The sequence below is a fragment of the Danio rerio genome, chromosome 15 (assembly GCF_052040795.2).
Source record: "Danio rerio strain M-AB ecotype USA chromosome 15, GRCz13ab, whole genome shotgun sequence".
Classification (NCBI taxonomy): Eukaryota; Metazoa; Chordata; class Actinopteri; order Cypriniformes; family Danionidae; genus Danio; species Danio rerio.
This window is the reverse complement of record NC_141035.1, coordinates 1,695,268-1,708,863: the sequence shown is the minus strand read 5'-3', so window position 1 is coordinate 1,708,863 and position 13,596 is coordinate 1,695,268. Positions and strand designations below refer to the sequence as shown.

Sequence of the window (13,596 nt, the reverse complement as noted above, 5' to 3'; positions counted from 1 at the left end):
AGACTGACTGAATGAAACATGAAGGACCGCACACAGGAGCTCAGACATGTGAGTATGTGTTGAGTTTACTGCAGTCGAACAGACACAACTTCATACTGATCACTTAGTATCTTGTGATTTGTTTGATGCTAGAGTATCTAACATAGTGGGCTAGTATATACCAACTGCTAGCCTGCAACTATTAGCTAGTCTATTGTATAGTAGGCGAGTATACCAACTACTAGCATAACAAATATTAGCCAAGTACTAGCTAGTGTATAGTATATTAGGCTATTATACAGTATACCAGCTACGTGTCTGCCAACTACTTGCTAGTTTATAGTATAGTAGGCTATTGTATACCAACAATTAGCTTACCAACTATTAGCCAACTACTAACTAGTTTATAGTATAGTAGGCTATGTACCAATTACCAACCAACTGGTGTTGCTAGTATATTAGGCTAATTTATACCAATGACTTGTCTACCAAATACTCGCTAGTGTATAGTATAGGCTAGTATACCAACATTAGGCTACCAACTATTAGTCAACTACTAGCTAGTTTATAGTACAGTAGGCTACCAATTACTAGCCAACTAACCTACTGGGGGAAAAAAAACAGCTTAAAACAGCCTCAGGTCAGGTTGGTCTTAGCTGGTTTTAGCTAGTCAAGCTGGACAGGCTGGTTTTAGAGGGGTTTTGGCTACTTTTTAGCTGGTCTTAGTCATGTTGGTCAAGCTGGTTTTAGCTGGTTTTAGCTGGTCAGGCTGGTTTTAGTGGGGTTTTGGCCACTTTTTAGGTCTTAGTTGGTCAGGTTGGTTTTAGCTGGTTAAGCTGGTCTTAGCTCGTCTTAGCTGGTTTTAACAGTTTTTTTTTTCAGCAGGGTAGTGCTGTTGCTATAGTACACTAATAGATACCAACTGCTACTTCTACTTTAAATCACTTGTAAATATGCTGGAATGTAAATGAATTTGAAGGATGGACATGAATTTTAATTGACCTCAGCATCTGTTTTTTTAGTACTCGTCCTATAATTTGTTTTGTATGTTTTTAAAACGATCATGTGTCGCTTGTCTCAAATCAAATTCCCTAAGGAATGATTAAACTAACCTAACCTATAGTATAATTGAGTCACTGTAAGAGAAGAATTGGTAAACGTGAATGAGCGTGGACAATTTTTTGTACATGTACGCACGTGATCACGCTAATGTTTGATGATAAAGCATGATAAAAAAGATCATCTGAAGTCAGAGAGCTGTGGTGATTAGGCTGGATATTTTCATTGCAACTGAAACTGAGAGTTTTCTGTATATGTAGTGATCTGATCCGAGCACAGCAATCATTAACCTGTATTTAGCCTACTCACTATCATTGAATAAACAGAACATCAGGGGGGTTCTGTCTGTTGTGCGATTGGCTTTTTAGGGCACAAACACATCCAAAAGTATTTTGTTACAGAATAAATCCTTGTTTATTAAATGCATTTCATTGAAATGCTAAACAGCATATTTAATTCAAAGGAAAATGCAAAAAACTATATTACTATCATCTCAGACTCTACAAGTTTGGGTAATCTAAACCTTTAAATGAATATGAATCTCCTCACGACTTTCTGTATTTCTATTCATCAGGGAAAAGAGCTGGAAGAGCAGAATGAGGTGACTATGAACAATAAAATGGTGATTGAAGATGGCTTTATGGATGAGTTCTTTGAGCAGGTTTGATATTATCATTAATTGCTTTTCACCAGTATAATCCTCAAATTCAGAGCAACGTCTTGAATTTAGCTGTTATCTTATAGTTCTGTTCACTGATCAGCCACATAAAGATGCTAGAACATATTGGTCTTTATTCATTTGTGATTAGTGCAGTTTGTGAAATTTTTGTGAAAGTTTTGTCCTTTAAAAGTTAATAGTTACACTATAATATTACTGTCTCTGAATTGGTTATATGTAACACTATTTTTTATGTAACCTTTCTTTTGCATTAAAGGAAATCATAGCCGCCTCGTCTTAGCTGTTCAGGCTGGGAGATGACCAGCTAAAATCATCTTGACCAGCTTAAACCAGCCTGGTTTTAGATGGTTTTAGCTGGTCATTTCTCAGCCTGACTAGTTAAGACTAGGCTGGACATGGCTGGAACCAGCCTGGAAATTGCCAAAATCCGTTTAAAACCAGGCTGGTTGATCAGCTTAAACCAGCCATCCAGCCTAGGCTGATTTAAACTGTTTTTTTTGAGCAGGGTATGGGTCACCCACCAGTATAACCTTGGATAAAAATGTTGCGGTATTGTGATTACTGCCCGAAACTATGCTCTTTTTAAAAGTCTGAGTTAAAAATTTTTTTCCACCATTGAACACAATATATTTTACATTTAAAATATTTTAGGGCAATGAACATGTCAGGCTAAATAATTCAAATAAATCATTGCCTTCTGCTGTCTTCATTCTGTCTTCATAGTATTTTCAACAAAAAAGCCATTTTTTTATATAGCACAAGTCTATAGCATGCTTGGATGTAAGTTTATAGGTGATTTGTTTTTCAGATGTTTGCTGAATGGTGGGCTGAACAGTAGCTTTTGATGTGGAGATGCTGTTACCCTAAATAACTAAATAATAAAAACATGTTAAATGTATTTATTTATTTATATATATTTATAACATATAACTTTTTCTCTCAGCAACATCCCACATAATTTTGCATGCTCACACTCTGTGTGTCATTGGCTTTATTATGGAGCAATCGCTCATTTTATTCATGTTTTCATCCACTTTGGTGTTTTAAGCTTGCTATCTTCGTCTTTCTCAGGTTGAAGAGATTCGGGAGTTCATCGACTCTTTGGCAGAGAAAGTAGGAGAAGTGAAGAGAAACCATAGCGCCACACTGGCCTCCCCAAACCCAGATGAGAGTATGTCTTTCAGCAGCATCCTTTATAGATTCACAATGTTTGTCAATCAGCTTTTACAGTCTGATGATGACACTAAAATCCAGTTCTCTGACCCCACCGATTGAGATTATATTTTTGGTGATTTACATTTATAATCTTGTTCCCAACCACACACCAAAAAGACTGTTGTCACGATGCATCATCATTTATGCTACTTTAAGTACAGCGTTGGACATTTTTATTGTGCATATGCAAACATATTCTGCATCTTTCTTTCTTTTTTTTGAACAGAAACAAAAACAGAGTTTGAGGAACTGATGAACGATATCAAGACGTTGGCTAATAAAGTGCGCTCCAGGTTACAGCGTGAGTTTGTCATCTTTAATAGCACACAAGCTTAAACTGGATCAAGCTATGTTATATAATAACACATTAGAAAACTGATTACCTCTTAAAATAATAAATTACTGAGATTCATATAACAGAGCCAAAACACCAGTGATGTTAAACAGTAGCCTAGAGCGCCATCTGCTGTTAAACACTAACCTAGAGCACCGTCAGCTGTTAAACACTAGCCTAGAGCACCGTCTGCTGTTAAACACTAGCCTAGAGCGCCGTCTGCTGTTAAACACTAGTCTAGAGCACTGTCTGCTGTTAAACACTAGCCTAGAGCGCCGTCTGCTGTTAAACACTAGTCTAGAGCACCGTCGGCTGTTAAACACTAGCCTAGAGCACCGTCTGCTGTTAAACACTAGCCTAGAGCACCGTCTGCTGTTAAACACTAGTCTAGAGCACCGTCGGCTGTTAAACACTAGCCTAGAGCACCGTCTGCTGTTAAACACTAGCCTAGAGCACCGTCTGCTGTTAAACACTAGCCTAGAGCCCCGTCTGCTGTTAAACACTAGCCTAGAGCGCCGTCTGCTGTTAGCCTAGATCGCCATTTGCTGTTAAACACTAGCCTAGAGCGCCATCTGCTGTTAAACATTAGCCTAGAGCACTGTCGGCTGTTAAACACTAGCCTAGAGCACCGTCTGCTGTTAAACACTAGCATAGAGCACCGTCTGCTGTTAGCCTAGATCGCCATTTTCTGTTAAACATTAGCCTAGAGCGCCATCTGCTGTTAAACACTAGCCTAGAGCACCGTCTGCTGTTAAACACTAGCCTAGAGCACTGTCGGCTGTTAAACACTAGCCTAGAGTGCTGTCAGCTGTTAAACACTAGCCTAGAGCCCCGTCTGCTGTTAAACACTAGCCTAGAGCGCCGTCTGCTGTTAGCCTAGATCGCCATTTGCTGTTAAACATTAGCCTAGAGCGCCATTTGCTGTTAAACACTAGCCTAGAGCGCCATTTGCTGTTAAACACTAGCCTAGAGCGCCATTTGCTGTTAAACACTAGCCTAGAGCACCATTTGCTGATAAACACTAGCCTAGAGCACCATTTGCTGTTAAACACTAGCCTAGAGCACCATTTGCTGTTAAACACTAGTCTAGAGAGCCATCTGCTGTTAAACACTAACCTAGAACACTGTCTGCTCTTAAACACTAGTCTAGAGCGCCGTCTGCTGTTAAACACTAACCTAGAACACTGTCTGCTCTTAAACACTAGTCTAGAGCGCCGTCTGCTGTTAAACACTAGTCTAGAGCGCCATTTGCTGTTAAACACTAGTCTAGAGCGCCGTCTGCTTTTAAACACTAGCCTAGAGCGCCGTCTGCTGTTAAACACTAGCCTAGAGCGCCATCTGCTGTTGAACGCTAGCCTAGAGCGCCGTCTGCTGTTAAACACTAGCCTAGAGCGCCGTCTGCTGTTAAAAACATATAGATGTTGTCTCTTTATTTCTCTTTTTACAGATATCCAGCAGAGCATAGAGCATGAGGAGGCATTTAATGGTCAATCAGCTGATGTGAGGATACGAAAAACACAGGTGAGAGCGGTCAGACACACCACTCTGTGACTTACTGATTACTGGCAGATGTGCTAAATGTGTAGCAAACATTAATATAAATGTTTACAGTAACTACACTTACATTACCAAGTGCAAGTTTCCCCCACAGTCCAAACACATGCGCTATAGGGGAATCGATGTACTAAATTGGCCGTAGTGTATGAGTGTGTTTGCAAATGTGAGTGTGTATGGGTGTTTCCCAGTGCTGGGATACAGCTAAATTTTTTATTTTTTTTGCTGTGTAAAACATATGCTGGACAACTTGGCGGTTGATTCTGCTGTGGCGGTCCCTGATGAAGGATAACGATCAAACATTCATGCACTGTTATTGTAAAGTGTGACCGTGTTCTCTGTATTGCAGCACTCCACCCTGTCACGTAAATTTGTAGAGGTGATGTCGGAGTATAATGCAGCACAATCAGAATACAGGGAACGATGCAAAGGACGGATACAGAGACAGCTTGAGATCAGTGAGTTGCACACATCTAAAACTTAAAGTCAGCATGAAATCAAAGTGTAATTTTATATTTATTTGTGCAGATTTAGTCAGAATTATTCAATCCAGGCTCATACTGATTACGTACCCCCGTACACATTTCTGGAGAGCGCCTAATATGTGCCAGGAGCTACGTTTATTTGCAGTTTTGTTTTCGTGAATCCAACAGAGGTCGCTGTGCAGACTTTTTTTCAACCCAGGCTTATTCTGGAAACTTAGCCCCGCGGAAGTTTCTTGAGACTGCGAAATATGTCCTGGGAGGTACTTTTTCTTGTCTCAAACGCCTCTCGCAAGCGCGCTGTTCTTGCATAAAAAGCCACCTGACGCCTCTGTCGATCGACCGTCTGTCCGACTGACCGACTTACTGAATGACTGAATGACTGACTGGGCGACCGGCCAATCGGCCAACCCGGCCACCCTCCTCCTTCTCCTCTTTCTTTCTGAAACCCAAGCGACCATTTACAAAAGCCGAGCAGAAAAAGAAAAGCCCTCATCTGATTTTGACTCGTTTTCGCATTTCACCGCATTTCACCGCCCCTTTTCGAACTCGTCCGCTTTTATTTTTTGGATTCTGTTTTTTGTCTTACCTGATTTCTGGAACCGCTCTTCTTCTGACTCGGACCCGGTCGACGAACGCAGCCGGCTCATCCTCCTCCAGGCCTCCGCTCCGCTGACGTAACACGACGAGCTAACCGGACAAACTGGTTGCGGCGGGAAAGCCCTCCACACGGAGGAAGTGAACCGTCAGTCCAGCTCACAAACGCAAAGAGGAGTGGCGTCACACTGCTCCATAGTGTTCGCTTAAAAAAACAAAATGCAGCGGAAATCGCGGTCTCCAGAAACGTCCGCGGGGCTACGTTTTCAGAATGAGCTTGGGTTACTGTTTTTAGATATCAAATTTCTCTCATGAGTGCCGTTCGCACCTGCTGTTCATTCGCTCCTGCAAATCCACCAAAGGCTGCTGTCGACTGACTGACTCCCTGACTAACCTACTGACTGATCCCCCTACCCTCTCCTTCCCCTAAACTCAACCAAAAGTGTTTTCAAAAGCACCAATTGACCAGCACCCACAGCCACATTCTCACCCTGTTATTTAGTTGTTTATTTTATTGTTTTGTTTTTGTCTGCTTTTTGGAACCGTTCCTCACTGGATTCGAACCCCATTGTCCCCAAAGTGACGTTTAAAGGCTTAACTAGGGTAAGGTTAGGGTAATTAGGCAAGTCATTGTATAACAGTGGTTTGTTCTGGAGACAATCCAAAACTAATATTGCTTAAGGGGAGCTAATAGTATTGACCTTAAAATGAGTTTAAAACAATTAAAAACCGCTTTTATTCTAGCCAAAATAAAACAAATAAGACTTTCTCCAGAAGAACAAATATTATAGGAAATACTGTGAAAAATTCCTGAATCTGAATCTGAAATAAATGGAAGAAGAAAAAAACTCACAGGAAGGTAAATAATGTTGAGTGCTTGTTATAAACGATGTGCACTTCATAATTTAGTAATCATCTAATGCCCGTTTGTAGGCATCTGACAGAATGGGGTAATAATAAACCTCTAGGATGTGACATAAAGACAAAAATACGAATACCTAAAATACGAAAACCTAAAACAGAAGTCGCTTTGTAAGCAAACAGAAGATTGCTCAATATTACCCAAGAGCCACTGCTCCTCCACATCGAGAGAAGTCAGCTGAGGTGGCTCAGGCATCTGTTTCGGATGCCTCCTGGATGCCTACCTCGGAAGGTGTTCCAGGCATGTCCCACCGGGAAAAGGCCTCTTGGAAGACCCAGGACACGCTGGAGGGACTATGTCTCTCTGGCCTGGGAACGCCTCGGGATCCCCCTGGAGGAGCTGGAGGAAGTGTCTGGTTAGAGGGAAGTCTGAGGCTCTCTCCTAAGACTGCTGCCCCCGCGACCCGGCCCCAGAAAAGTAGCAGAAAATGAATGAATGAATGAATGAATTATCTTATGTAATACCAGCAAACTAATATTGTTCAACTATTTTTGTAGCAGGTAGAAAGACAACAAAAGAGGAGTTGGAGACCATATTGGAAAGTGACAACCCATCCATCTTCACAACAGGGGTGAGTGGATGTTTACATCGTCATTAACAGCCAGCGTACATTGCAACAAAAAAAATGCTTTTCTTACCTAGAGTTTTAGTCGTGTTTCTAGTCCAAATATCTAAAAACCTTTAAATCAAGAAGTATTTTCTTGACAAATAAAACATATTGTCTTGTTTTGGGAAATAATACGTCAAAATTAAAGCATTTTTACAGTGTATCCCACTTCTTTTTTTTTTTTTGCTCAAGGTCTTCATGGACTGCAGCATCACTAAACAGGCCATGAATGAGATCGAGACACGACACAATGAAATCATCCAGTTGGAGAGCTGCATCCGAGAGCTTCAGGATATGTTTGTGGATTTGGCCGTGCTGGTGGAGAACCAGGTATGAGCTAAGAGTAGAGTACGATACATTTTTCATGATGTTCCTCTATGCTCTTCCACTTGGTCTGTGTCACGATCACCAGCGATTGGAAGTCTATAGATCGCTGGAATTCACACACAATCGCTTATGGACTACACAACCACCACTTCATGGACTACAACTACATACATGCACTCTGCTCACACACACGTTCCTCATTCTGACTGATGACAGACGCACCACCAGAGGATTGTCAAGCACTGAATACACACACTATTTAAGCAGCACGTACACTCACTTTAGGGTCTTGTTATCTGTTCTAGCGACATTACAACGCGTTTCCTTTGTCTTGCTTTACTGTGTTTTTGATCCTTGCCTTGTTTATTTGTTTAATCCTGTTTGCTGCATGCCTTTGACCATCTGCCTGCCTATTGACTATGATTCTGGATTGCCTGTTCACTCCTTTTTCCCCATGTGTTGACCATTGCTGGCCTGACCTCGCTAATAAACCTGCATGTGGATTCGCACCTCACAGTGTCACTTCCCCTGGTTACAGTCTGGGCTTCAGCACATTGATTTGATCTCATATAATGAGACTGATTGTCATTCAAAACCTTCAATCCATCCTTAGGATATTCTCCCACCTCTTTCCTTTAGGCAAGTTATGGATACATTTGCTCCTGGTCTGCTACTGTGCTTGTCCACTGGCTCCTTCCCTAACTATCCTAAATGTGGTGTAGTGACACCATATCTCAAAAAACCAAACCTCAATTCAGCCTCTTTCTCCAATTTCCGGCCTATTTCTAATCGACCAAGATCCTTGCGAAAGTTGTTTTGACTCAATTTCAAACATATCTGACTTTAGTTTGGCGCTCTCCAGAAATGTATACAGAGGTAGGTTTCTATAATGAGCCTTGGTTGATATTTTAGCATTCAGTATGATCACGCTGTGTGAGTATTATGAGCTGCAGGAGCCAGAGCCATGTGGACAACTGTGGGAGAATGAGAGCATTTTAGATAAAGAAAACCAACCCAGGCTCATTGTAAAAAGGTAGTCCTGTGGACGTTTCTGGACGTTCCCGGGAGGTACGTATGGCTGCATTTCATTTTTTTTAAGCGAACGCTACGGGGTGGTGTGACGCCGTTCCCTTTCGCGCTTACCGGCTGACCGCTTACCTCCGTGTGGAGTGCTTTCCCGCTGCAACCAGTTGGTCCGGTCAGCTCATCGTGTACGTTGGCAGACTTCAGATGCAGAGAGGAGGAGTTGACCATGGCGACCGGGTTCGAGTCCGGGGAAGAGCGATTTCCAGAAATCAGGTAAGACAAAACAGAATCCAAAAAATAAAGTGAACGAGTTCATAACAGGGCGAGAACGTGGTGAAATCTGAAAACGTGGTAAAAAAAATACAGATGAGGGCTTTTCTTTTTCTAGACGGCTTTTCTAAATTGTTGCTCAGGTTAAGGGGAAGGGAGCCGGCGGGCGGGTCAATCCGTAAACCTGGTTGGGTTCAGGGAAGGAGGAGGGTGGGTCAGCCGATTGGCCGGTTGCACAGTCAATCATTCGGTCAGTCAGACAGCGGCCTCTGGTGGGTTCACGCAAGAACAGCGCGGGCGCGAACGGCACTCACAAGAGACATTCGAGATACGAAAAAGCGTACACAGCGGGCTCTCGCGGATTCGCGAAAACAAAAACTGCATACCTCCTGGGACGTATTTCGCGGTCTCCAGAAACAATCACAGGACTACGTTTTCAGAATGAGCCTGGGTTGCAGAAAACATTAACAGATATTAGACTTATACGGTTTATAATTATCTTTTTTTTCCATTGTTCTAATCTATTTAATTAAGAGCAATAGAAATGAGCTGTATTTCTCTCTCTTCTTTTAGGGAGAGTTAATTAACAATATAGAGACAAACGTCTCCAGTGCTCAGGAATATGTGGAGAAGGCTAAAGAGGAAACCAAAGCGGCTATTAAAATCCAGAAGACTAGCAGAACGGTGAGATATAGCAACCAGTTTTCTGAATTTAACTTTTATCTTGTCTTTCCTCTTTCTATGGTGCCATCCATCTCCTGTTGTGGTCAGGTAGGAGGATTGAGTTTAATGTGGAACATGCAGAGCCAGGCCCGGCGCTACAGCGGGGAAAGGGGGGCATTCATTTATTATATTCAATATTATTAATAATAGTATTAAAATTAGGCTAACATTGATAAAACGCAGAACCCTTTTAAATGTTTGCTTTCATTTTGACATCGCTAAAGCGCACTTTTACAGTTGTGTAAAGAAATATCCCATTATGCAGCTCAAAAAATGCCTTTTGAGTTTAAAGCTGATCGGCCTACGAAGACGAGTTTACAGTTATAAATGAAATAGGTCCAGTATAGTGCGTAAGTGGATCCACCTCTTACATGCGCTGCAGGCTGAATGATAATCTTTAAAAATATGCAATTTAGGCTAGAAAAAATAAGGTCAAGAATCTTGGGGAGTCAGATCTGAGTTTCAATAGTCATGTCAAAGCAGTCAGTAAATCAGCATACTATCATCTTAGAAACATTGCAAGAATCAGATGCTTTGTTTTCAGTGAAGACTTAGAGAAACTTGTTCATGGTTTAATCAGCAGCAGGGTGGATTACTGTAATGGCCTTCTCACTGGTCTTCCCAAAAAGACATCCAGAACGCTGCGGCCAGGATTCTGACCAGAACCAGGAAATCAGAGCACATCACACCTGTCCTCAGGTCTCTACACTGGCTCCAGTTACATTCAGAATATACTTTAAAGTATTATTACTTCTCTAAATCACTAAATGGCCAAGGAGCTCAATACATATCAGATATGCTGACTGAATACAAACAGATCACTCAGATCTTTAGGATCATATAAACTAGAAGTTCCAAGAGTTCAGTCAGAGCAGGGTGAATCAGCCTCAGCTACAGCGCCCCCCGCTGCTGGAATCAGCTTCCAGAAATGATCAGATGTGCTCCAACATTAGGCACATTCAAATCAAGGCTGAACACACATCTGTTTAGCTGTGCCTTTACTGAATGATCACTGTGCTGCGTCCGACAGATCGCACTATCATGTCTTTCTTTTCTTTTTCATTATCTTATAACCTATTTTAACACATTTTTATCTATTTTTTATTCTTATATTTATATTTCTTATTATTTGTTTTTATCTTCTTACACTCGTCTTTTTTATTCCTGTTTATGTAAAGCACTTTGAATTGCCACTGTGTATGAAATGTGCTATAGAAATAAACTTGCCTTGCCTGTACTGCTATTTGCTCATGCAAAATTAAACACCAGAAAATATACACTAAACCTATTTTAAGAGCTAAATTACAGTTAGCATATCGATTTTGTTTTGACTTGTAGCTCATGGCTCAATGAAAATAACCTGAAAACAAGTTATTAAAATAGGCTTAATAAATAAATAAACTGGCGGGTAGGCCTTGTGACCTAATGGTTTATAATGGCTGTTTTACAAATGCCAACCGAATAATATCACGGAAAAAACTCACTTATGACAGATCAACAGAAATTTTTATTTTTATCCTTACTATATATATATATATATATATATATATATATATATATATATATATATATATATATATATATATATATATATATATATATATATATATAGCCTATTGAGTTGCGTGTTATCCATGCCAAAATTGAACCAATTTTCACGGTTCTAACTGTGGTTATTAACTGTGTTTAAGCTGATTTCACTATATTTATTTACCGGTTCTACGAATAGTGGCTATTTAATAATCTAACCATGGGTTAGCTTTGTAGGGTCCACCCAGTTGGTCCAATGGAGGTGTCCACTGGTGGATGAAGGTACAATGCCTGCTCGGTCTTTCCAGTGCACAATGTTGATTTACTTTAAATTTACCTCTATATCTGACTCCAATTTTAATATGAGAATATTCAGATATTTATCTTTCGTTTTGTCTGACTCCAATCACAAAACATTAAGAACATTATATCAATATATATCTTCCCTGCTAAAAAAATCCAGCTTAAACCAGCCTAGGCTGGTTGGCTGGTTTTAGCTGGTCAACCAGGCTGGTTTTAAAGGGGTTTTGGCCACTTCCAGGCTGGTTTCCAGCCATTTCCAGCCTGGTCTTAGCTGGTCAGGCTGGAAAATGACCAGCTAAATCCAGCTAAAACCATCTTGACAAGCCTGGTTTAAGCTGGACATAGCTGGTTTAGGCTGGGCTCCAAGCCTGCTAGGCTGGTCAAGCTGGTTTTAGCTGGTCATCTCCCAGCCTAACCAGCTAAGACCAGGCTGGAAATGGCTGGAAACCAGCCTGGAAGTGGCCAAAACCCCTCTAAAACCAGCCTGGTTGATCAGCTAAAACCAGCCAACCAGCCTAGGCTGGTTTAAGCTGGATTTTTCAGCAGGGTTAGATAAATATTTGAACCTTTTGTCTTCAACACAAATTTTAGTTTAATTTAAACTTGACCACTGTAAACCCTGTTTGATCTCATGAGGAAATGTAACTACGTTTCGTCAGTTTAGCAGCTAATTCGTACGAATTTGTACGAGTTTAGTCATACGAAAATGTGTTTTGTTGTCTTGGTAACGTCAAGTTGTCTTGACAAAGACAAAAACAAGCTGTGATGTGTTTATTTATGTCAAGTTGTCATAACAAACAATGTCATCTTTGCTTTTAAAAATGTTATAACCAAGCGAATCTGTATCCCCCACAGAAGTTGATCCTGATCGGCGGCTGTGTGTCCGTCTGTGTTCTCATACTCATCATCGCCCTCATCTTTGGACTGACATAAAAAAAAAGACTCTTCGGCAGCAGTCTGTGTGATGCTCAATCACAGACACAGCAACTTCTGTCAAGAAGAAACTCAGCACATCTTTTGTTATTTGTGATACAGTTATAGATTTGTGATCTACACTGCCTGACAAAAGTCTTGTCGTGGATCCCAGTTGTAAGAGCAACAATAATAACTTGACTTCTAGTTGACCGTGTGTAAAAGTGTCAGAAGGTGGATTTCTTCTCAAACTTCAGCCTCCACATCAAAGCTCCTGAAAGCAGAGAAGGTCAAGCTGCTCCAGGATTGGCCAGCCCTGTCCCCAGAAGTGAACATTATTGAGCATTTCTGGGGTAAAACGAAGGAGGAGGCATTGAAGATGAACACAATGATGAGCTCTGTGAGTCCTGCAAGAAGGCTTTCTTCTTCATTCCAGATGACTTTATTAATCAGTGATGTGAGTCATGTCAGAGATGTATGGATGCAGTCCTCCAAGCTCATGATGGAGTCAGACACAATATTCATTCTGTCTCCACTGCAGCAGGACTTTATATTCTATACTGGACATTATTTCTGTTCAGTGATGAGACTTTAGTCTGAGCAGAGTCAGACCGCACTGTCCTCATCAAATCATTAATAATCAAGGCATGATCAGATTTTATTGAGCTCAAATAAGCAAAATCTAGAGGCCTTTACCTTTCATATACGCCACTTCTGATAACAAAGGATCAACTAGAACTTAATGTAGTGGTTCTTGTCCGATCTGAGACCCACTTCGTATTGTATTTCTAACAGGCATTGAAGATCACGGATTTTTTAAAGAAATCAGACATTAAACGTGACGATTTTGTGATAATCTTCTCCTCTTTTTAATTATTTTTTATTTTATTTTATTGTTTTTCTTTTCTCATTTAATTTTTATAGTTAATCATGAAGTGATTTGTTGTATAATGAAACTGTACATGCCGGCTCTTGCTAGCATGTAGCAAGTGTCTAGCAAATGTTTATAACGTTATATAAATAAAACCGTGAATATTGTTTCCTTTGATTTGGTTAAAAAATAGTTTCTTGCATCAC

General features: G+C 40.7%; 1 protein-coding gene across 2 annotated transcripts; it reads left to right on the top strand.

Annotated features, from left to right (window-relative positions):
* stx1a (syntaxin 1A (brain)) lies at positions 1-13,567 on the top strand. 2 transcript variants are annotated; one of them, XM_087283668.1, is made up of 10 exons: positions 1-48; positions 1,613-1,699; positions 2,789-2,888; positions 3,159-3,233; positions 4,714-4,787; positions 5,170-5,278; positions 7,319-7,392; positions 7,621-7,758; positions 9,625-9,735; positions 12,463-13,567. In XM_087283668.1, exons 1-10 carry the CDS (start codon positions 19-21, stop codon positions 12,538-12,540), a joined length of 876 nt encoding a protein of 291 aa, XP_087139794.1. In that variant the 5' UTR covers positions 1-18; the 3' UTR covers positions 12,541-13,567. The 2 variants fall into 2 exon arrangements, with proteins under 2 accessions (XP_087139794.1, XP_087139795.1); XM_087283669.1 differs by having other exon boundaries at positions 3,159-4,410; positions 4,532-4,787.
* The last annotated feature ends 29 nt before the right edge of the window (positions 13,568-13,596 follow it).

What these genes read in the sequence shown, in the direction of transcription:
- stx1a (XM_087283668.1), top strand. Translation starts at nt 19, where the DNA reads ATGAAGGACCGCACACAGGAGCTCAGACAT. An exon ending in CATCCATCTTCACAACAGGG is followed by an intron (nt 7,393 to 7,620) that starts GTGAGTGGATGT and finishes TTTTTGCTCAAG; the next exon opens with GTCTTCATGGACTGCAGCAT. An exon ending in CCGTGCTGGTGGAGAACCAG is followed by an intron (nt 7,759 to 9,624) that starts GTATGAGCTAAG and finishes CTCTTCTTTTAG; the next exon opens with GGAGAGTTAATTAACAATAT.